The 23274-nt window shown below is 39.7% G+C and overlaps 1 protein-coding gene across 1 annotated transcript in view; it reads left to right on the forward strand.

Moving 5' to 3' along the window:
* Positions 1–23274, forward strand: part of ACOXL (acyl-CoA oxidase like) — a 389165-nt gene that overhangs the window by 347691 nt on the left and 18200 nt on the right. Inside the window, exon 18 of the mRNA XM_055378293.2 lies at positions 14488–14589. Within this exon, the coding sequence (XP_055234268.2) occupies positions 14488–14589 (102 nt within the window). The remainder of the gene's footprint in view (positions 1–14487; positions 14590–23274) is intronic.

Consider the following 23274-nt stretch of genomic DNA (forward strand, 5'->3'; position numbering starts at 1 on the left):
GCTCACTGCAACCTCTGCCTCCCATATCCAAGCAATCTCATGCTTCAGCCTCCCAAGTAGCTGGGATTGCGGGCACCCACCACCATGCCCAGCTAATTTTTGTATTCTAAGTAAAGGTCGGGTTTCACCATGTTGGCCAGGCTGGTCTTGAACTCCTGACCTCAAGTGATCTGCCCACCTCAGCCCCCCAAAATGCTGGGATTACAGGTGTGAGCCACCACACCTAGCCTGTATTTTCTGTTTCTTTACTGAAATTTACTATTCTACCATTTGTTTCAAGACGGTTTGTGATTGTTCATTAGATAATTTTTAGAATGGCTACTTTAAAGCGTTTGCCAGATAATTCTAACATCTGTGTCATTTTGCTGTTGGCATCTGTTGATTGCCCTTTTTCATGCAAGCTACATTTCTCTTCTCCTTCATATGCTGAAAAATCTTGGATTATTTCCTAGACCTTTTGAATATTATGTTATGAGATTCTGGATGTTGTTTAAAACCTATGGAGAATGTTGATGTTTTTGTTTTAGCAGGCAATGTACCTGGTTATGTTTGGGCTGCAAATGTCAATGCACCTTCTGTTGATTGTGATTCCAATGTCAGTTTGGCCTTCAAACCTTTTGCAGCACTATTTAGCTATGTTCCGTGTATGCACCACTAACAGGCCAGTCTGGCATCTGAATTCTCATCTGTTTACTACTTCAGTTATCAAGGCCTTTTTTTAAAAGCTGTACATTTATTTGTTTACTTATTTTTAAAGTTTTTATAAATTTATGGAGTACAGTGCAATTTTGTTAATACATGCATATATTGCATAGTGGTAAATTCATGGATATTAGGGTTATTCCTTGGGTATTCAATAGGGTATTCATCACTCAAATAATGTACATTGTACCCATTAAGTAATTTCTCATCTATCCCCCAAGGCTCTCGCCCTTCTGAGTCTCCATTGACTGATTCCACATTCTGTGTCCTAGTGTATATACATTATTTAGTTCCCACTTATAAGTGAGAACATATAATATTTGTCTTTCTGTGTCTGTTCAAAGTCTTTTGAATGCTAATTAGCATGAAATCCATGCATGAATGCCTCAGGCTGCATTCAACATTTCGTAAACAACTTTCTGGGGCTGCTTTCCCAAGTCCTTCCTCTCCATGACCATCCTGATACTTTCTGGTTCCCTGGGGCTTCCTGTCCTCATCCTCCAGCCAGAAAGCTGAGGTTTAGTTATCCTACTCTGCTGCACATGCTTCCAGGGACATGAGCAGCATGAGGAAAAAGAGTTAAACTCACTGCCAGTTTTGGAGCACTTTGAATTCTGATCTTCTTCCCTAATCTACCTGCCACTATTTATTTTTCAGAGTCCTCAAGTAGCTTCTCCATGCACTGTGTCCAGAAATTATGGCTGCATTCAGTGAAAGAGATGGGGGAAGTCATCTCTGTGTTACCCAGAACCAGAGCCCATAGCCTATATCTTTAGTAAGAGTCACCTTTTTTTTTTTAAATTCTGAAAAGTGGAGGTACTACAGTGTGAAAGGCCAAAAAAAAAAAAAAAATCTTTGATTTCTGAAAGAATTAATTCCATTCAGGGATTCAACTTCTTCCTGGTTTAGTCTTGGGAGGGTGTATGTGTCCCAGAATTTATCCATTTCTTCTAGATTTTCTAGTTTATTTGCATAGAGGTGTTTATAGTATTCTGTGATGGTAGTTTGTATTTCTGTGGGATCAGTGGGGATATCCCCTTTATCATTTTTTATTGTGTCTATTTGATTCATCTCTCTTTTCTTCTTTATTAGTCTGACTAGCAATCTATTTTGTTAATCTTTTCAAAAAACCAGCTCCTGGATTCATTGATTTTTTGAAGGATTTTTTGTGTCTCTATCTCCTTCAGCTCTGCTCTGATCTTAGTTATTTCTTGTCTTCTGCTAGCTTTTGAATTTGTTTGCTCTTGCTTCTGTAGTTCTTTTAATTGTGATGTTAAGGTGTCAATTTTAGATCTTTCCTGCTTTCTCCTGTGGGCATTTAGTGGTATAAATTTCCCTCTAACCACTGCTTTAGCTGTGTCCCAGAGATTCTGGTATGTTGTGTCTTTGTTCTCATTGGTTTCAAGAACTTATTTATTTCTGCCTAAATTTCATAGTCATTCAGGAGCAGGTTGTTCAGTTTCCATGTAGTTGTGTGATTGAGGCAATAATTAATAGCCTACCAACCAAAAAAAGCCCAGGACAAGATGGATTCACAGCCAAATTCTACCAGAGGTACAAAGAGGAGCTGGTACCGTTCCTTCTGAAACTATTCCGAATAGTAGAAAAAGAGGGACTCTCCCTAACTCATTTTATGAGGCCAGCATCATCCTGATACCAAAACCTGGCAGAGACACAACAACAACAAAAAAATTTCAGGCCGATATCCCTGATGAACAATGATGTGAACATCCTCAATAAAAAACTGGCAAACCAAATCCAACAGCACATCAAAAAGCTTATTCACCGCCATCAAGCTGGCTTCATCCCTGGGATGCAAGGCTAGTTCAACACATACAAATCAACAAACATAATCCATCACATAAACAGAACCAATGACAAAAACCACATGATTATCTCAATAGATACAGAAATGCCTTCAATAAAATTCAACATCCCTTCATGCTAAAAACTCTCAATAAACTAGGTATCGATGGAATGTATCTCAAAATAATAAGAGCTATTTATGACAAACCCACAGCCAATATCATACTGAATAGGCAAAAGCTGGAAGCATTCCCTTTGAAAACCAGCACAAGACAAGGATGCCCTCTCTCACCACTCCTATTCAACATAGTATTGGGAGTTCTGGCCAGGGCAATCAGGCAAGAGAAAGAAATAAAGGATATTCAAATAGGAAGAGAGGAAGTCAAATTCTCTCTGTTTGCAGTTGACATGATTGTATATTTAGAAAACCCCATCGTCTCAGCCCAGAATCTCCTTAAGCTGATAAGCAACTTCAGCAAAGTCTCAGGATACAAAATCAATGTGCAAAAATCACAAACATTCCTATACACCAATAACATACAGAGAGCCAAATCATGAGTGAACTCCCATTTAAAATTGCTACAAAGAGAATAAAATACCTAGGAATACAACTTACAAGGGATGTGAAGGACATCTTCAAGGAGAACTACAAGCTGCTGCTCAACGAAATAAGAGAGGACACAAACAAATGGAAAAACATTCCATGCTCCTGGTTAGGAAGAACCAATATCATGAAAATGGCCATACTGCCTGAAGTAATTTATAGATTCAATGCTATCCCCACCAAGCTACCATTGACTTTCTTCACAGAATTAGAAAAAAACTACTTTAAATTTCATATGGAACCAAAAAGGAGCCCGTATAGCCAATACAATCCTAAGCAAAAGGAACAAAGCTGGAGGCATCACACTACCTGACTTCAAACTATACTACAAGGCTACAGTAACCAAAACAGCATGGTACTGGTACTAAAACAGATATATAGACCAATGGAACAGAACAGAGGCCTCAGAAATAATGCTACACATCTACAATCATCTGATCTTTGACAAACCTTACAAAAACAAGCAATGGGGAAAGGATTCCATATTCAATAAATTGTGTTAGGAAAAGTGGCTAGCCCACAGAAAACAGAAACTGGACCCCTTGCTTACACTTTATACAAAAATTAACTCAAGATGGATTAAAGACTTAAATGTAAGACCTAAAACCGTAAAAATCCTAGAAGACAACCTAGGCAATAGCATTCAGGACATAGGCATGGGCAGAGACTTCATGACTAAAACACCGAAAGCAATGCCAATGAAAGCCAAAATTGACAAATGGGATCCAATTAAACTAAAGAGCTTCTGCACAGCAAAAGAAACTATCATCAGAGTGAACAGGCAACCTACAGAATGGGAGAAAATTTTTGCAATCTATCCGTCTGACAAAGGGCTACTATCCAGAATCTACAAAGAACTTAAACAAATTTACAAGAAAAAAAAAACAACCCCATCAAAAATTGGATGAAGGATATGCATAGACACTTCTCAAAAGAAGACATTTATGTGATCAACAAACATATGAAAAAAAGCTCATCATCACTGGTCATTAGAAAAATGCAAATGAAAACCACAATGAGATACCATCTCATGCCAGTTAGAATGGCAATCATTAAAAAGTCAGGAAACGACAGATGCTGGAAAGAATGTGGAGAAATAGGAACACTTTTACACTGTTGGTGGGAGTGTAAATTAGTTCAACCATTGTGGAAGACACCATGGTGATTTCTGGTTCTAGATTCCAATGATCTAGAACCAGAAATACCATTTGACTCAGCAATCCCATTACTGGTATATACCCAAAGGATTATAAATCATGCTACTATAAAGACACATGCACACATATGTTTATTGCAGCACTGTTCACAATAGCAAAAACTTGGAACCAACCCAAATGCCCACCAATGATAGACTGGATAAAGAAAATGTGGCACATATACACCATGGAATACTATGCAGCCATAAAAAAGGATGAGTTAATGAGCTTTTCAGGGACATGGATGAAGCTAGAAACTATGATTTTCACCAAACTAACACAAGAACAGAAAACCAAACATACATGTTCTCACTCATAAGTGGGAGTTGAACAATGAGAACACATGGACACAGGGAGGGGAAGATCACACACTGGGGCCTGTCAGGGGGTTGGGGTTAGGGGAGGGATAGCATTAGGAGAAATACCTAATGTAGATGATGGGTTGATGGGTTCAGCAAACCATCATGGCACGTGTATAGCTATGTAACAAACCTGCACATTCTGCGCATGTATCCCAGAACTTAAATTATAATAATTAAAAAAAAGAATTGATTCCAACCCTTACTCTATCATTTAACTTTCTTTGAGCCTCTGTTTCTTCATGTGTAGAAAGGGGGCTGTGTCAGGGGTCCCCAAGACTATCCTCAGGTTCAGGGATTTGCTAGAATGTCTCATAGGATGCAAATAAGCTGTATATTCATAGTTATAGTTTATTACAGCAAAAAATACAGATTAAAATCAGCAAAGGGAAAAGGTACAGGGGGTAAAGTCCAGGAGAGATCAGCAAACTTCCAATTGTCCACTCCCAGTGGAGTCTATAGACAGCATTTAATTCTCCCAACAATGATGTGTGATAACATGCGCAAGGTGGTGGCAACCAGATCACCCAAACCTTGGAGTCCAGGGTTTTTTTTTTTTTTTTTTGAATAGTCACATAAGCACGTAGCATTCATATGACTGACCTCAGCTCCTCAGACCATATCGCACAACTACCTCAGAGGTAAAAGTGATGCACCATGGCCCAAAGGACCAGGCATACAAACACACTCATACCAGGCAAGATACTACAAGAACTCAAAAGTCTTTCTCCCAAGAGCCAGGAAAGGGCCAGTCCTGAAAACTTTGGGTTTGTGCAAGATTTGAGCAGCCCAGACCTGTTAGCTCTTTCCTGCACAGGTCTACAACTTTTAGCTTTCGGAATTATTATGAGGACTAAATGAGGTGGATATAAAATACCTTGTAGTGTCTGACACATAGTAGGTGTTTGATAAATATTAGATATTAGACTCTATAGACAGAGACTTCAAAGGGGCACATGGACTTGTGAGGAATAAAAACAGAAATGTCATTCTGACAATACTTCCAGAAAAAAAAATGTGATTTGGGGCCAGGAGTGGTGGCTCATACCTGCAATCCTAGCACTTTGGGAGGCCAAGGGGGAAGGATCGCTTGAGCCCAGGAGTTCAAGACCAGCCTGGGCAAGATGGCAAGACCCCATCTCTCCAAAAAAATAAAAAATGGTTATGATTTGAGACATACTTATAGAAACCAGGGTAGGAGTAGAGGGACTGTCTTATGGACACAGATCTAAGGAATACACACACACACACACACACACACACACACACACACACACACACAAGAAGTGGAAGGATTGTGGGGGAGACATTTGTCCAAATATAAACACAAAGCATTTAATAAATGTCAGTAGGGCCAAACCCCAGCATAACATGAGGCTTGACAAATAATCTTATAAAAATTTTAAAGGCCATTGTTAGCTATATTCAAGATGTGAAGAGATGGACTCTTGGTTTAGGCAAGAAAAATTTGGTATTAATACATGGCAAAAAGAAAGCAAAGCTACTTATCTCCTATTATGTTCCCATCTTCTCTCTGAAGCAACGTTGTTCTCAATTGGAAAGGACTTATGATTGACAGAGATTTCAAACAAAGGAGGACAAAAGAAATCCCGGAAAATTATAAATGAGCAAATGCCCACCTTTTCAAAGACAGCTAACAACACAATGACAGGATCAAATCCACACATATCAATACTAACCTTAAATGTAAATGGACTAAATGACCCAATTAAAAGGCACAGAGTGGCCAGCTTGATAAAGAGCAAGACCCAATAGTATGCTGTCTTCAAGAAACCCATCTCACATGCAATGACACCCATAGACTCAAAATGAAGGGATGGTGAAAAATCTACCAAGCAAATGAAAAACAGGAAAAAAAAAAAAAAGCAGAGGTGGCAATCCTAATTTCAGACAAAACATACTTTAAACCAACAAAAATTTTAAAGACAAAGAAGGACATTACACAATGGTAAATGATTCAATTCAACAAGAAGATGTAACTACCCTAAATGTATATACACACAACACAGGAACACCCAGATTCATAAAGCAGGTTCTTAAGAGACCTATGAAGAGACTTACATTCCCACACAATAATAGGAAACTTCAGCACCTCAATGACAGTATTAGATAGATCATTGAGGCAGAAAAAACGAAAGTATTCAGGAGCTGAACTCAACACTGGATCAAATGGACCTGATAGACACTACACAACTCCCCACCCAAATACAACAGAAGATACATTCATCTCATGGCTACGTGGCACATACTCTAAAATTGACCACACAGTCAGACATAAAACAATACTCAGCAAATTCAAAAACACTGAAATCATACCAACCATGCTCTTGGACCACAGAGCAATAAAAGTAGAAATCAAGACTAAGAAAATTGCTCAAAACCATATAATTACATGGAAATTAAACAACCTGCTCTGAGTGACTTCTGAGTAAACAATGAAATTGAGCCAGATTTCAAGAAGTTCTTTGAAACTAATGAGAACAAAGATACAATATAGCAGAATCTCTGGGACACAGGTAAGGTAGTGTTAAGAGGGAAATTTATATCACTAAATGCCCACATCACAAAGTTGGAAAGATCTGAAAATAATTACCCAACATTACAACTAGAGGAACTAAAGAAGCAAGAGCAAACCAACCCCTAAGCTAGCAGAAGACAAGAAATAACCAAAATCAAAGCAGAACTGAAGGAGATTGAGACATAAAAAAAAAAAAGATCAACAAATCCAAAAGTTGTTTCTTTGAAAAAATTAATAAGATAGCTAGACTAATAAAGAAGAAAAGAGAGAAAGTCCAAATAAACACAATTAGAAATGACAAAGGGGATATTACCACCGACTCCACAGAAATACAAATAACCATCAGAGACTACTATGAATACCTGTATATGCACAAACCAGGAAGTCTACAAGAAAGGGATAAGTTCCTGTACACACACATCCTCCCAAGGCTGAACTAGGAAGAAACTGAATCTGTTAACAGACCAATAATGAGCTCCAAAATTGAATCAGTAATAAATAGCCTACCAACCAAAAATAGCCCAGGACCAGATGGATTCACAGTTGAGTTCTACCAGACATACAAAGAAGACCTGGTATCATTACTACTGAAACTATTTCAAAACACTGAGAAAGGACACCTCCCCAACTCATTCTATGAGGCTGGCATCATCCTGATACCAAAGCCTGGCAGAGACACAACAACAAAAAAGAAAACTTTAGGGCAATATCCTTGATGAACATAGATGCAAAAATACCCAACAAAATCTTAGCAAATCAAATCCAGCAGCATGTAAAAAGCTAATCCACCAGGATCAAGTAGTTTTTATCCTTGGGATGCTAGGTTGGTTCAACATACACAAGTTAATAAATGTGATTCATCACATAAACAGAACTAAAGACAAAAAACCATATGATTATCTCAGTAGATGCAGATGAATTCGATAGATAGATGTGAATGGGATTGCATTCCTGATTTGGCTCTCAGCTTGATATTGTTGATGTATAGAGGGTTGGCTGTTGGTTTATTGAGGGTTTTTAACATGAAGGAATGTTGCATTTTATTGAACATCTTCGATAAAAGGCACTGAAGGAACATACTTGAACATAGTAAGAGTCATCTATGAAAAACCCACAGTCAAAATCATACTGAATGGGCAAAAGCTGGAAGCATTCCCCTTGAAAACCAGCACAAGACAAGGATCCCCTCTCTCACTACCCCTGCTTAACATAGTAAGTCCTGGCCAGAGCAATGAGGTAAGATAAATAAATAAAAGGTATCCAACTAGGAAGGGAGGAAGTGAAACTATTCCTGTTTGCAGACGACATGATTCTATGTCTAGAAAAACCCTATGGTCCCTACCCAAAAGATCCTTGAGCTAATAAACAACTTCAGCAAATTTCAGGGTACAAAATCAACATATAAAAATCAGTAGCATTCTGATACACCAACAAAATCCAAGTTCAGAGCCAAATGAGGAATGCAATCCCATTCACAATGGACACAAAAAGAAGAAAATGCCTAGAAATACAAATAACCAGAAATGTAAAAGATCTCTACAATGAAAATTATAAAACACTGCTCAAAGAAATCAGAGATGACACAAACAAATGGAAAAACCTTCCATGCTCATGGATAGGAAGAATCAATATTGATAAAATGGCCATCCTGACCAAAATATTTACAGATTTAATGCTATTCCTATCAAACTATCAATGACATTCTTCACAGAACTAGGAAAAGCTGTTTTAAAATTCATATAGAACCAAAAAAGAGTCCAAATAGCCAAGGCAATCCTAAGCAAAAGGAACAAAGTTGGAGGCATCATATTACTCAACTTCAAACTATATTACAGATACAGTAACCAAAATAGCACGGTACTGGTACAAAAACAGACACATAGACCAATGGTACAGAATAGAGAGCCCAGAAATAATGCTGCACACCTACAATGCAGCACACCATCTGATCTTTGACAAAGCTAACAAAAACAAGCAATGAGGAGGGGACTCCCTGTTCAATAAATGGTGCTGGGATAACTGACTAGCCATATGCTAAAGACTGAAACTGGACCCCTTCCTTACACCATATACAAAAATCAACTCAAGACGGATTAAAGACTTAAATGTAAAACCTAAATGTATGATAACCTGGGAAATACCATTCCAAACATAGGAACTGGCAAAGATTTCATGACAAAGATGCCAAAAGCAATTAAAACAGAAGCAAAAATTAACAAATGGGATCTAATTAAACTAAAGAGCTTCTGCTCAGCAAAAGAAACTATCAACAGAGTGAACAACCAACCTACAGAATGGGAGAAAATATTTGCAAACTATACATCTGACAAAGGTCTAATATGCAGCATCTATAAGGAACTTAAATTTATAAGACAAAAATAAAGAACCCCATTGAAGGGTAGGCAAAGAACATGAACAGACACTTCAACAGAAGACATACATGTGGCCAAAGAGCATATGAAAAAATGGTCAATATCACTAATCATTAGAGAAATGCAAATAAAAACCACAATAAGATACCATCTCACACCAGTCAAAATGGCTCCTATTAAAAAGTCAAAAAATAACAGATGCTGGCAAGGTTGCAGAGAAAAAGGGAACGCCTATGTACTGCTGGTGGGAGTGTAAATTAGTTCAACCATTGCTGAAAGCAGTGTGGCAGTTCCTCAAAGAACTAAAAGCAGAATTACCATTCAACCCAGCAATCCCACTACTGGGCATATACCCAAAGGAATATAAATCATTCTACCATAAGGATACATGCATGCCTGTGTTCACTGCAGCACCATTCACAATAGCAAAGGCATGTAATCAACCTAAATGCCCATTAATGGTAGGCTTCGTAAAGAAAATGTGGTATATATACTATGCAGCCATGAAAAAAAATGAGATAATGTCGTTTGCAGGAACATGGATAGAACTGGAGCCCATTATCCTTAACAAGCCAGCACAGGAACAGAAAACCAAGTACTGCTTGTTCTCACTTTTAAGTGGGAGCTAAATAATGAGAACACATGGACACACAAAGGGGAACAACAGACACCGGGGCCAACCTTAGAGTGCAGGGTGGGAAGAGGGAGAGGATCAGGAAAAATAACTATTGGGTACTAGGCTTGGTACATGGGTGATGAAATAATCTGTACACCAGACTCCCATGACATCAGTTGAACTATACTCACACATATAGCCCTGAACCTAAAATAAAACAAAAACAAAAAAAAGTAGATATGGGAAACTATAGAATCTGAGATTAATATAAATCCAAGTTAAAATTCTACAAAAGACTATTCCAGATAGTTTATATACAAATAGAAAAGGGACCATCACTAGAAGGCTGCCTAGTTAAGTAAGGATAAGTAAGGATTAATTAAGTAAGGCTTATCCTTCCTTTCTTATACTTCCTTTCTTAATCAGATTACTAGAAGAGAAAATTTGGACCCAGGCACGGTGGCTCACGCCTGTAATCCCAGCACTTTGGGAGGCCGAGGCGGGTGGATCACAAGGTCAAGAGATCGAGACCATCCTGGCCAACATGGTGAAACCCCGTCTCTACTAAAAATACAAAAACTTAGCTGGGCATGGTGGCGCAAGCATGTAGTCCCAGCTACTCGGGAGGCTGAGAAAGGAGAATCGCTTGAACCAGGGAGGTGGAGGTTGTAGTGAGCCAAGATTGCCACTGCACTCCAGCCTGGCGATAGACTGAGACTCCGTCTCAAAAACAAACAAACAAACAAACAAACAAATTTGGAAAAATTGATGATGTGTTTTGATTTTGGCCAACATTTTGCCAAGCTAGAGAAACAAGAGTCAGGTAATATTCCATTAAATAAGTTTCCAGAGAGCTTGAATCAAGTCTCAGCTAACTTGAATTCAGCTGATGTAGGCCTATCAGCTGACAAGACTTTACAAACTTGTAAATGACAAAACATGTCAGGTGACTTAACCAAGAGTCATAAAGAACTCCTTGGGGAGTTCAAGGTAGGCCATATAAACAAGATGACTTTAAAATAAATTTAAAATTAAAATCATTCCCTTAGGGATGTATATATGTATGTATGGGTTAGTTGAAAATAGTTTATGGGGGGAAAGGCTTAGTTAGGAATGTCAAATGATCAAATGCTTGATATAAACCAAATGTGCATGGTATTCTTTCACTCATTTATTCAAAAATATTATATACTAACTATAAAAGCACATTCTGCCTTGCTTTGCGTGTAAAAGTATAGAATCCAAACCTAGGGCAGTAATGGTGCTGCAGATACCATAGTGATGAGACAACACTGGATATTGCTTTTAGTTTTATAAGACGCCTTGGAGAAGAGAATTAACCATCCAGACTAGGCCACCAGTTTCAAGGTGGCCCAAGAGTTGAAACCAAGTGTTAAGAGGAGATTGACGATCTGTTGAGGCTGATCATCCTGAAGGGTGGAAGACTAAGTGGAGATGTGAAAAATATCTTTAAATTTTTTAAAGGCAATTGTCTGGAAGCTTTCATAGACTGCTGCTTGGTTCCTTAGGTAGCAGAAGTTGTAACATCAATAGCTATGAGTTATAGGAAATTGGGTTTCAGCTAATATCATACAGTGTGTCAGCTCCTTTACCAGACCCTAGGCATATAAAGATGAGCAGGACAAGATCCCCTTCCTCACAGTTAATCCATAAATTCATATTCCATATAGAGAAGTGGCTCCAGACACAATGACTCTTCCAACAGTGAGATTCATTAGGAAATGGGATGCCTCTTAACACACTGAACTCCCATCTCTGGAACACAAAAGAAAGACATTTCAGGTACTGTTTGGGGGACTGAGGCTGGGCTGATGGTACCTGTGCCTAGCTGTGGTGTTCTGGTAGCCACCAAGAACCAGGACTCCTATTTACCAGGACAAGCAAAGGGGGTAGCCCAAGGAGAGTCTGAGCTGTGTTCCTGGAGGAAAGCAAAAGATTAAAGCCAAAAATGTGGCCCTGAGAATCAGGTACACAAAAGCCACAGACTGTCAACAGGAGAGCAATTCTCAAGTCCAAAGAAGGGAAGAGCAGACATAGCCAGGATGCATGGTGTGAGCCTGGGGAAAACCATCATTTGGGAACAGCCTGGGAATGCCGGCCAGTTAGCAGCTTGTTGGGAGCTCTCTGTGATCAAGCAGGCTTTGGCTTGGATCAGATGGGACTGGACAAGACGCTGAATGACCCTCTGTCAGGGGTGTTAGAGATGTGACTTGTGATAGATGTGTTCCATTTGCCTCTGTAGCTCTGCTCACCACTCTTCTCTACCCTGTATGGATCTAGGAAGTTGACCTACATTGCCTGCATCCATGGAATCCTTGCCGTTTGGACTTATTTTGGTTTAGATAACAGCTAGAGCAGTGGTTTGGAGTCTTTGAAGAGGTCCTTCACATCCCTTGTTAGCTGAGAACAGCTAGAGATTAAAGAGGGAGGAAGACAGCAGAGTTAGGATCCCCCTGCTCCCTGCTTGCCTCACCATGGGGTCACCTTGGGATTGCTGTTTTTCTTGGCTGAGGGTCACAGCTCCTCTTAAAATGTCCCTGTTTACATAGCTTTTTCTTCCAGGATCCAGCAGCCACTCCCTGCCCTCTACCCTCTAAGCCTAGAAGGTGGTAACAACAGCTCCAGTTACCAGCTCCAGGGTACTGCACTATCTCTTAGGGATCTCCTACATCTTGTCCATCCTATTTAAATGCTTCTTATATTATACTAATGTGAATGTATCATCTGTTTCTTGGTTGAACCCTGGCTGATATAGGATTCTGGATTGAGTGAGAAGATGGACTAGATTATTTCTAAGAACTCTTATACTTCTAGAGCTCTGGATTACTTGTCACTGATCTTATATTTTTGTATACCTGAGTGATGAGGATTAAATTTCTGCACCTAGAAACTCACAGCAAATATTTTTGTAGCACATAAGAAGTTCATCTAGAGACTCATGATTTGGCTTAACCACATAATTTATATGATTTATTATTTTTATAAGAATTTATGTTTTCAGTATGAATTGCAGTTCATAGTCTCAGTTGCTCACACTATCTGAAGGGTCAGCTAACATCTTTATTGGTGTCATGTAAAAGACCCAAAGGGCACTTAATCTGGCCAAGCAACTACTGTCCAGACTTTGGTAATTTCATAAAAGAGCTGAAATTAACCTTAAATATCTTTCATAAATAAGCTGCTCAGCCATACTGTGACACTTTCTGGGAAGACTGAATAGTTGAGGCTCCTCATAATGATGCTGTTCCAAGGATACGCCAGAACCTCAAGAAAGGAATGAGGAGACCACAGGGTCTGCATGACTGTGAACCACATGACTGTGAACCACATGACTTCTGAGTCTGATAAGCCATAGAAGGCAAATTGTCTTCTAGTGGGAAGATCATTTCTATTTGACTCAGAATAAGAGGGTTTTGTTTTTGCTTGGTTTGGTTTTGAGGCTACCTTACTTCTAATGAGTCATTATCTTTTAGAGATACACAGTGAGATGTTTGTGGGTGAAATGACATGACTGAGGTCTGCTTTGCAGTGATACAGAGAAGGGGAATAGGTGGGAGCAGAGTAAAAACAGGATTCGCGATGAGTGGATATGGGTGATGGAGGCATGAGGCCCATACTATGCTCTCTATTTTTGCGTGATTTTGGAATTATTGAATATTGAGAGTTATGTGAATAAACAGTTAAATAAAAAGTGACTTCTTCCTACAGGGAAACTCATTTATTGTTGCTTGGTGCCCATGATGTGATGCAGAAGCTCTGTGTGTAGGTTTCAGAAACATAATAGGAAAAAACATATTGAAACAAAATGTATATGAGGAATGCTATTTTTTGTGAAAGTTTACCCAAACCATGCTCAATGGAAAATATCAAGATATTATTATTCAGGATGTACCTTTACAGTATCTTTCACGTGGACTTTGGTGTATGGACTTTGCTCCTAAATAATGTGGGGTAGAGGAGAACCAGGTAAGTTACATATGAAATAAGGTTGGTTGTGAGTTAAAATTTCTTGAGTTTTGGGGAAGGATATATGGGAGTTCGTTATACTATTTGTTCTACTTTTGTATATGCTTTAAATTTTTCATAGAATTCTTTTAAAAAATAAAGCCTATACTGCACATCCAAAACATGGCCATTTTACATTAGGAAAGTATTAACTTTTACGATTTTATGAAATGTAATATTATGTTATTTCTCTTTCGCCTCCTTAGATTTTGTGTTTTCTAATATATTGCTATTTGTCCATTTCTTTTGTTTTCCCCCACCCCTTAGTTTTGTCTGTTGTATGGAACCAAGCTGGTGTTTCAGGAGCGGGCCTGGTATTTAGAACATAAATACTTGACTCCCATGGCCAGCACGAGGATCAGGAATCAGGTAAGGTCCCTGGGGTACAGAAAAACACTTTGTACATCAGCCCTGGTCTCCTTGCTTTCTTAGAAAACAGTCCTGCCAATCTTCTATCAGTTTCCACTCATGGATTTTTATGCCTCTGGGACTTCACATGTATATTTTCATTACCTATCATGATCGTATTACACTTAAGAGTTTAGGTGACAAGGGAATGACTCACTGTACATGAGTTTTCTAACATGAAAAGGAGAGGAAGGTATCAAAATGTTTTCCTTGTCTTGGCCAAAAAAAAAAAAAAAAAGTATTAGTGATTTCTGCTTCTTACCAAAGCCTATTAATACATTCTTTATATTAAGAAGAAAGACCCGGGGTATTTTTATGTCAGTGGTAGCCATGGGGAATTCAATACAATAGCTATGGAGCACCTGAAAAAGAAGGTGAGGCCAGTATTCACCACGAAAATGCTACTGCAAAGAAAAAGAATGTGAAACAGCATACTCATCAGTAAAACACATTTCTGATTACGTCCTTTCTGCAGGAGAGATGCTGAAACACAAACAGGTATAAGACTCAGTCTCCACATGAAGGGAGCTCATATCCAAGGACACAAAACCACTTTAAAAACATAAATACTGGCCAGGTGCAGTGGCTCATGCCTGTAATCCCAGCACTTTGGGAGGCTGAGGCGGGCAGATCTCCTGAGCTCAGGAGTTCGACACCATCTTGGGCAACATGGTGAAACCCTGTCTACTAAAATACAAAAAAATTAGCTGGGCGTGGTGGCATGTGGTTGTAGTCCCAGCTACTCGGGAGGCTGAGGCACGAGAATCGCTTGAGCCCCGGAGTTGGAGGTTGCAGTGAGCAGAGATTGCGCCACTGTACTCCAGTTTGGGCTACAGAGTGAGACTCCATCTCAAAACAAAACAACAACAACAACAACAACAGCAAAAAACAACAAAACAAAACACAAATACTCTCACAGGGGCATGGAGGTTTTCGAATGAACTTGGCCATAAGAATAAATTCAGAGTTGACAGAACAGATGTCTTAGGAATAAATGCCATTCTTATGCTAGACCTTGAAGAGTAGAAAATTAAGAGATGGTGGCCCAATTGAGAGGGGAAAATGCCGTTGAAACTTCAGACAGGGTTGATAAAGTGAGGAAGATCATAGAAATGGAGTACTTAGACATATTAATAAACAATAAAGACTTTACCTGTCTAATGGAAAACCTGGAGAAGTCGTCAGGAACCAGACTACAGTGGACCCTGGAGAACCTTGAAGAACCTTTTTCCTTTTCAGGAAAATGGAGGTTACAGAGAAAAGTATATGTAATGATGCTACAGTAATGTATTTCTGTATAACAAATGACTCCAAACTTACGACTTAAAACAACCACCACTTATTATTTGTCTTGGTCCATTTTTTGCTGCTGTAACAGAATACCATAGACTGGGTAATTTATAAAGAAAAGACATGCATTGCTTACAGTTCTGGAAGATGGAAAGTCCAAGGTCAAGGGGCCCACGTCTGGCAAAAGCCTACATGTAGCACCATCCCATGGAAGGGAAGAGCAAGAGAGGGTGAAAGCGAGAGAGAAGGAAGGGAGGGGTTGAGCTTATCCTTTTATTAGGAAACACTCCTGAGATAACAGCATTAATCCATTCATGAGGGCAGAGCCGTCATGTCCTATTCACCTTCTAAAAGTCATATCTCTCATCACTGTTGCATTGGGGATTAAGTTTTCAACACATAAACTTTGGGGGATACATTCAAGCCACAGCATCATTTCTCATGATTTTGCATTCTAGACAGAGTTCAGCTATTAACAGACAGTGCTTCTGCTCAATGTGGTGTCTGCTGGGGCTAAGGGTTCACAAAGACTTCTTCATTCTTATGGCTGGCAGCTCAGCTAGGATGACAGGAACAGACGAGTAATTGTCTCCTTCCATGTAGCCTAGTTTGGGCCTATTCACAGTAGGGTAGTTTCAGGGTGGTCGAATGTTTTATTTGATGGCTTCCAGGAAGGAGAAAGTAGAAGATGCCAGTCTTCGTAAAGGATAGGCCCAGAACTAACAGTGTTACTTCCACTGAATTCTATCAGTCAGAGGAAGTCACAGTGCCAGCACAGATTCACTGCTGGAGGAGAGACTTTACTGCTTGATGTGAGGAGTAGCATGTACATGCTGGGAAGGAAAGAATTGATGGCAGCTATCTTTGAAGACTATTTCCCACAAAGAGAGTGCCCACTTTGGGAAGATGGAAGAATACTTTTTAGTTAGGAAAAAAAAAACCTACATAAGGGAAGATTTTAAATCTGTGCCACCAGGTATTTCAGTGACACAGAATTAGATAAACAATATACAATATATCAGAGGAATATTTAGTGAAGGAAATGAACTTTCATATAAAACATTGAAGTGCTTTTGTATTTCTTTTTCTTTTTTCTTTTTTTTTTTTTTTTTTTTGAGTTGGAGTCTTGCTCTGTCACCCAGGCTGGAGTGCCGTGTCATGATCTCAGCTCAGTGCCACCTCGGCCTCCCGGGCTCAAGTGATTCCTTGCCTCAGCTTCCTGAGTAGCTGGGATTATAGGCACCCGCCACCATGCCTGACTAATTTTTGTATTTTTAGTAGAGACAGGGTTTCGCCATGCTGTCCAGGCTGATCTCCAACTCCTGGACTCAAGTCATCCGCCAGCCTTGGCCTCCCAAAGTGCTGGGATTACAGGCATGATCCACTGCACCCAGACTGCTTTTGTATTCTTACAGTGCCACATGCTTTCCACACTTCTCACTTATTGGATCCTCTTAACAGCCTGGGAAATAAGCAGGCAGGAGCCAGCCACTTTGGAACAAGCTTTATCTGTAGGGCTATAGGACATCTCAAAGCCTTCTTCGTCACATCTCTGAGCTGGCAACCCTGAGTACTCATCCCATTTGCTGGTGTCCCCAAAGGGGAGAGGATAGTAGAGCTGGCACAAATCCTTCCTTTCCCACTGCCACCATACCTCTTTGCAGGGATCTCAAGGCTTTAGAGAAATGATTTGCAGCCATTCTTCACAAAAAATATCTGGGACCATTGGTCAATTGAAAGTGCTAAATGAGAGTGTGCTTGCAAAGAAGATTAGAGGAGGCTGGGCTGATTGGTATTACTAACAAGGGTCCAGGTGTTTTCACATGATAGCTCTCCACATTTACTGATTCTTTCTTCAGATGCATCTAACATTCTGGTTACCCCATCCTCCCAGTTTTTAATTCCAATTGTTAGAATTTTTATTTTTTAAATTATTATTATTATTATTATTATTGAGACAGAGTCTTGCTCTGTAGCCCAGGCTGGAGTGCAGTGGCCTGATCTTAGCTCACTTCAACCTCTGCCTCCCGGGTCCCCATTCAAGCCATTCTCCTGCCTCAGCCTCCCAAGTACCTGGGATTATAGGCACGTGCCACCACGCCTAGCTAATTTTTGTATTTTTAGTAGAGATGAGGTTTCACCATGTTGACCAGGCTGGTCTTGAACTCCTGACCTTGTGATCTGCCCCCCTCAGCCTCTCAAAGTGCTGGGATTACAGGCAAAATTTTTTTTTTATATCATGCATGTCACTTTTTCGTTTCCTGTTACCCAAAGATATGTTCAATATTGTATTTTATTTTTTATATGTTGAAACTTAGCTGTTTTATAGTCTGTAGCTAATAATTCCAATACCTTAAAATCTTTACAAGTCTATTTATTTTTGTGTCTTGTTTCTTCTGTGTGTCTGGTTATCTTTTATTGTGTGTTGGTCATTTGTTTTGAGAAATAATGTGTAAGATGTACATGAAGTCCCAATCGAAGGTAATTTTCCTTTGAAAGGCCTCTGAAAACACTCTCAGTTTGACACCCACCTTAAACCAAATTCAAGGCTTGGGCTTTTCTGGAAGACCCAGATACTCAAAATAAGGGTAGCAATTTTTTTACCCTCCCCCTGTAGATATAGCTCTTTGACATCCCAGCTTATCATGTTGAGTGTCTGCTGTTAAATTTCTTGCTTAGTGCTGACCCTGATTTTTTACTATTATTACCTTCTATCACCTCCCTGACCACCATCAAGCTGTCAGTGAAAATTCAGATTTTCTGGAAATGGCAAACACCTTCAGGGAAAATGCAATTTTCTGACTTGTTTATTTCTCTGGGTTCCCATTTTCCCATAAATTTTGGCTTTATTGTTTTGTCAGATCATTGATGCTTTGAAGATGTTTCCTGTATTTTCTTCAAATATTTTGGTTGTTTTCTGCAGAAAAGTTGGAAAAAAAAATCTAGCCCCCTGTTCTCAGAAATAGAAAGTTGCTTCAATGTTATTCTATATGACCCCACAACAACCCGGTGAAAAATTTTCATTACTCTTACACAGAGATGAGAAAACTGAGGCCCAAAGTGGCCAAGTAACTCACTCAAAGTAACACAGCTAGTAAAAACTCCTATCTCTCTGACTGCAAACATTTTCATTTATTTTATTTGGATAAAAATCACCATCAGAACAACAACCACATCCAGCACCCAGTTCTTGATTTCTAGCACCATCCTCCAATAAAAGGAACCAGGGTCCTTGGAGAAATAGCTGATTTTAGGGCTGGCCAGTGAATGCACAAGATGAGCCTGGAGCATGTTCTGGTGTCAGAAAGTAAGAAAGTCCTTGAAAAACAAATAAACAAAAGCTTGTGATGATGGCAGTATGTTCCAGGGACACAGGAAGGAGCCAACTGAAAGAGCTCCTTCCCAGTGGCCAAGGCTGGAACAATTTGAGCAACAAAAATAATGTAATATTGGGTTATAACTCCAAGTATATAGTAATTAAGCCCAAGTCCATAATGATATGAATAAATGATTAAGCAAATAAATAAATGGGGGAAAGACACATCTTCCTTGCAGAAGAATCCCAAATAATATTTGTAGGTATTCCTCCCTCCAGGAGGTAAAGCTTAATTCCCCTTCTCTTTAGTGTGGGTTGGATTTTAGCAACTTGCTTTTATTTTAAAGAATAGATTATGGAAGAGAGAAATACTTATTTTACAATGGAGAAACCTGGTAGATCCTAACCAAGTGATTAAGGTACATATCAAATGATTAAGGTACATATCACCAGTGATAACATCATGTTGATAGCATGTACTCTGTGGTGTGATATGATGAAAAGAACACTTCCCTCTTCCCTGAAACCCATAACCCAAATCTAAGCATGAGAAAACACATCAGACAAAACAAAATGGAGGAACGGTCTACAATTCAGGGGTGTCTAATCTTTTGGCCTCCCTGGGCCACATTGGAAGAAGAGTTGTCTTGGGCCACACATAAAATACACTAACACTAATGACAGCTGACGAGCTAAAAAAAATAAAAATCACAAAAACATCTCATAATGTTTTTTAAAAAGTTTATGAATTTGTATTGGGCCACATTCAAAGCTATCCTGGGCCTCATGTGGCCCATCGGCTGTGGATTTGCCAAGTTTGTCCATAATACCTGCCTAGTACCCATTAAAACTGACGATGCATGAAAGACGAGAAAAGACTGAAGCCATCACAGAGCAGAAGAGACTCAGGAGACATGATAACTAAATACAATGCAGTATCATGTATTGAATCCTGGGACAGAAGAACATGAGTAGAAAAACTGGTAAAATCTGAATAAAGTCTATAGTTTAGTTATTAGTAATGCATTAATATTGGTTTCCTAGTTTTTACAATGAGCCATAGTTATGGGGAAACTGGGTGAAGGGCAAATGAGAACTCTTGCTATCTTTGAAACTTTTCTGTAAATTTGAAAGTATTCCAAAATAAAAAGTTTACAAAAAAAAAAAAAACCAAAAAGTTAGCATAGGGAGATAGCAATCAGCCTAAACTGTTTCTAAATAAATAAAACTTTCCAGAACACCCAGGACTTATACTGACACTCCAGTCTGATGGAAATTAGAAATGCATATATATACTTAAAAATTATCTCATTTCATTCTCATTAAGACCTTCAAGGAAAGTAAGGCTAATATAATCCCCATTCAACAAATGAGTAAAACTAAGAAAGAGAGACATTAAATGACTGTCGAAGATTCTAGCTGAACACAGAAACCAGAGCTCTGAATCCCAAATGGAGGTGGGTTAAGCTCCAGGCATCACCCATTTGTAGTCCTCCTTGTTCCTTTGGCACACTCTAGGGCACTAGATGCCCTGAGGAGTTCATATGCTTCTCCAAAGCAGGCAAAATCCATCCACATATTCAGAAGGCAGCGCAAGTGCCCAGTTGTTCAACCGAGGCCCCACAAGAGAAGGAGTTGGGTTGAGGTTTATTTTTAAAATTCCAATCCCCCACAGTCCTTCAAATCAGATAACTAATGCCTGTTCTTTTGTCTGGAACTTCAGTGTTGTCAGAGCAGGTCCATATTCATTCTTATATCATCCTCACAAGCACCCTTTAGTGTGAACAGCTGTTACTCCCCTGTAGGCACAGAGAAACTGAGGTTGACTTGCTGCTCAGTGAGCAAATGGTAAGCTGGGGCTTCTATGGCAGGTTTCGGACTCCACTCCACTGCTGTCCTAGTGTCTCCCTAGCTGGGGAGGAGGATGAGCTGCTCCCCCTTGCTGCCCTCTCTGTGAGACCTTGGCTCGAAGGCCAGTGGTGGTGCCCCCGGGGCTCCATCCTAACAAGGTCTCTAAGTACACAAGATTCCTGTGTCCTGGCCATTAAGCATTTTTGCAGCAGTATGTAGAGAACAATTGTGTTCCTTGTTCTTGGAAAATTTAGTGTCCAGGCATTATCCTGTTTCAGTCTTCATTAACCCAGACATTTGTATTTATTTTGCTTCAGATAATTATCAGCATTAGTGAGTAGCTATCAGCTGAGACTCATTTTAAGGAAGAAAGCCTTTCAAAATGACCCAACAGTTAACAATTGTATATCTCCATTAAAACTGACTTCATTTTGCTTTTTAAAAAATAAAGCAAAGATCTCAGCTTCTTAAAGTGGAGAATTTTAATGCAAATGACTATTTGACTAATAATCTCTTACTTTATTTTACACCATGCCTTGAAGTTGACTGAAGTTACAGTAGCCTTATTTTGCTCCCTGAACTCCTGGACACAGCTGTCCTGCTCTGGCAGTGCCTGCCTGCATTGGGACGTATGGAAAAGAACAAGTACTTGTGAACATGTGGTCAGCCCATGCTGAGAAATCAATGCAGGAGGAAGCTTTTCAGTCTATGTGTGTTGAGAGAACCACAGCCCAGCTGTGGGTTGCAGATCAAAAAAGGACCCTATTCAGTGTGGTGAAAATAATACTTAGCAAAATGTTGAATCAGGTTCTATTTCCTGCCATGAGCTCAAATAATGGAATCATGTGAGCATGCAGGTGATGAAGGACCTACAGGGAAGTGAGGCAGGCTGTGTAACCCACGCACAGCAGGGAGGAAGGCCACTCCACCTCCCAGGGAACGTAGTGAATTGCCTGTTAAATTAGCAGTATTGAAAAACCAAAAACTCGTTCACTAAGAGAGAAAATAAATACTGATTGTAACTATGTCCAAGAAATCTGGACACCTCCCCCATATTTGATCATATTTACACCCATAGCTGCTACTCTCACCCAAATGTTGCCTTAACGTCCTATTTGAGTCATGACTGTCAACTCTGAGATGCATTGTTTCTGTTGGCACCTTAGTGCACCTGAGGCTTTCTCCCATGCCTCTAAGGCTGTTTTCATTTTGGTGTCCCCCTGATTTGCTAGGTGAAGCCCAGATTCACCAGCACAAGCACAAATCCTGTTTTGCACCCTTGCTGTTAAGTGGACACAGGAGCAGTTGCATCAGCCAGCAGCCTTCGTCTGCCCTACTGAAGGGAGCCATTCGTTTCCTCCCTGAGTGAGGGAGAGCTGCTCAGGAGCCCAGCTGCAATAAGGAGGCCAAGGAGGGCCTGTTGATGACATGTGATTGAGATTCTGACTGTATCTGCTCAAGTCTAAAATGACCACTAGGGCTTGGGTTTTAGTTTCAGTTCAGTCAATCAAACCGTTGAATCATAGAGGAAGAAGAGCATTCAAGCCTGTTGATTGATGAGTCATTCAAGTAGTTCTGAGTAGACATTGCCAATGGCATCTTGCTTTATTCTCAGGAGATGTGGCTTGGAGTAAGAATGTGCAGAAGTGTGGTAGACACCAGGCCCCCAAGCCAGGATGCTGCTTGGCTCCTTTGAATGTAGAAGATGGATTACACTCGTTTACTATTTTAATCTAAGCATAAAGTATAAATGCAGTCACTGCTTAGTGTCACAAAGGCTTGTGATTAAAGAACACACAAAAAAAATTAGGAGAGAGTTCTAAGGTGGAAAGATGGTGCTGGGATATAGCCCTTCTCAAATCTGAACTTCAAGAAAAACAGATACCCCACACCCATACCCGCCGGGCTTAGAAACAGTACATGTGCCCTGAACTTCCTACAAATGCGGTGTTGGTTGTTTTCCATGCCACATTGAATGTTTCTTTTTAATGAACACTCAGATTTCCTATCCTTCTATTTCTCATTCCCCAGACCACCTGGATCAAGAGACACATTCAGACGCTAGAATTGAATGTAACATGAACTAAGGTTTAGGCACAGCATATTGAAAGCATTCATTGGAGTGGGGAAGAGAGATGGGGTTTCTCGGTCACTCACCTCCTACCCATAGACTTCTGCTTTTCTCTGTA

The sequence above is a fragment of the Gorilla gorilla genome, chromosome 12 (genome assembly GCF_029281585.2).
Source record: "Gorilla gorilla gorilla isolate KB3781 chromosome 12, NHGRI_mGorGor1-v2.1_pri, whole genome shotgun sequence".
NCBI lineage: Eukaryota > Metazoa > Chordata > Mammalia > Primates > Hominidae > Gorilla > Gorilla gorilla.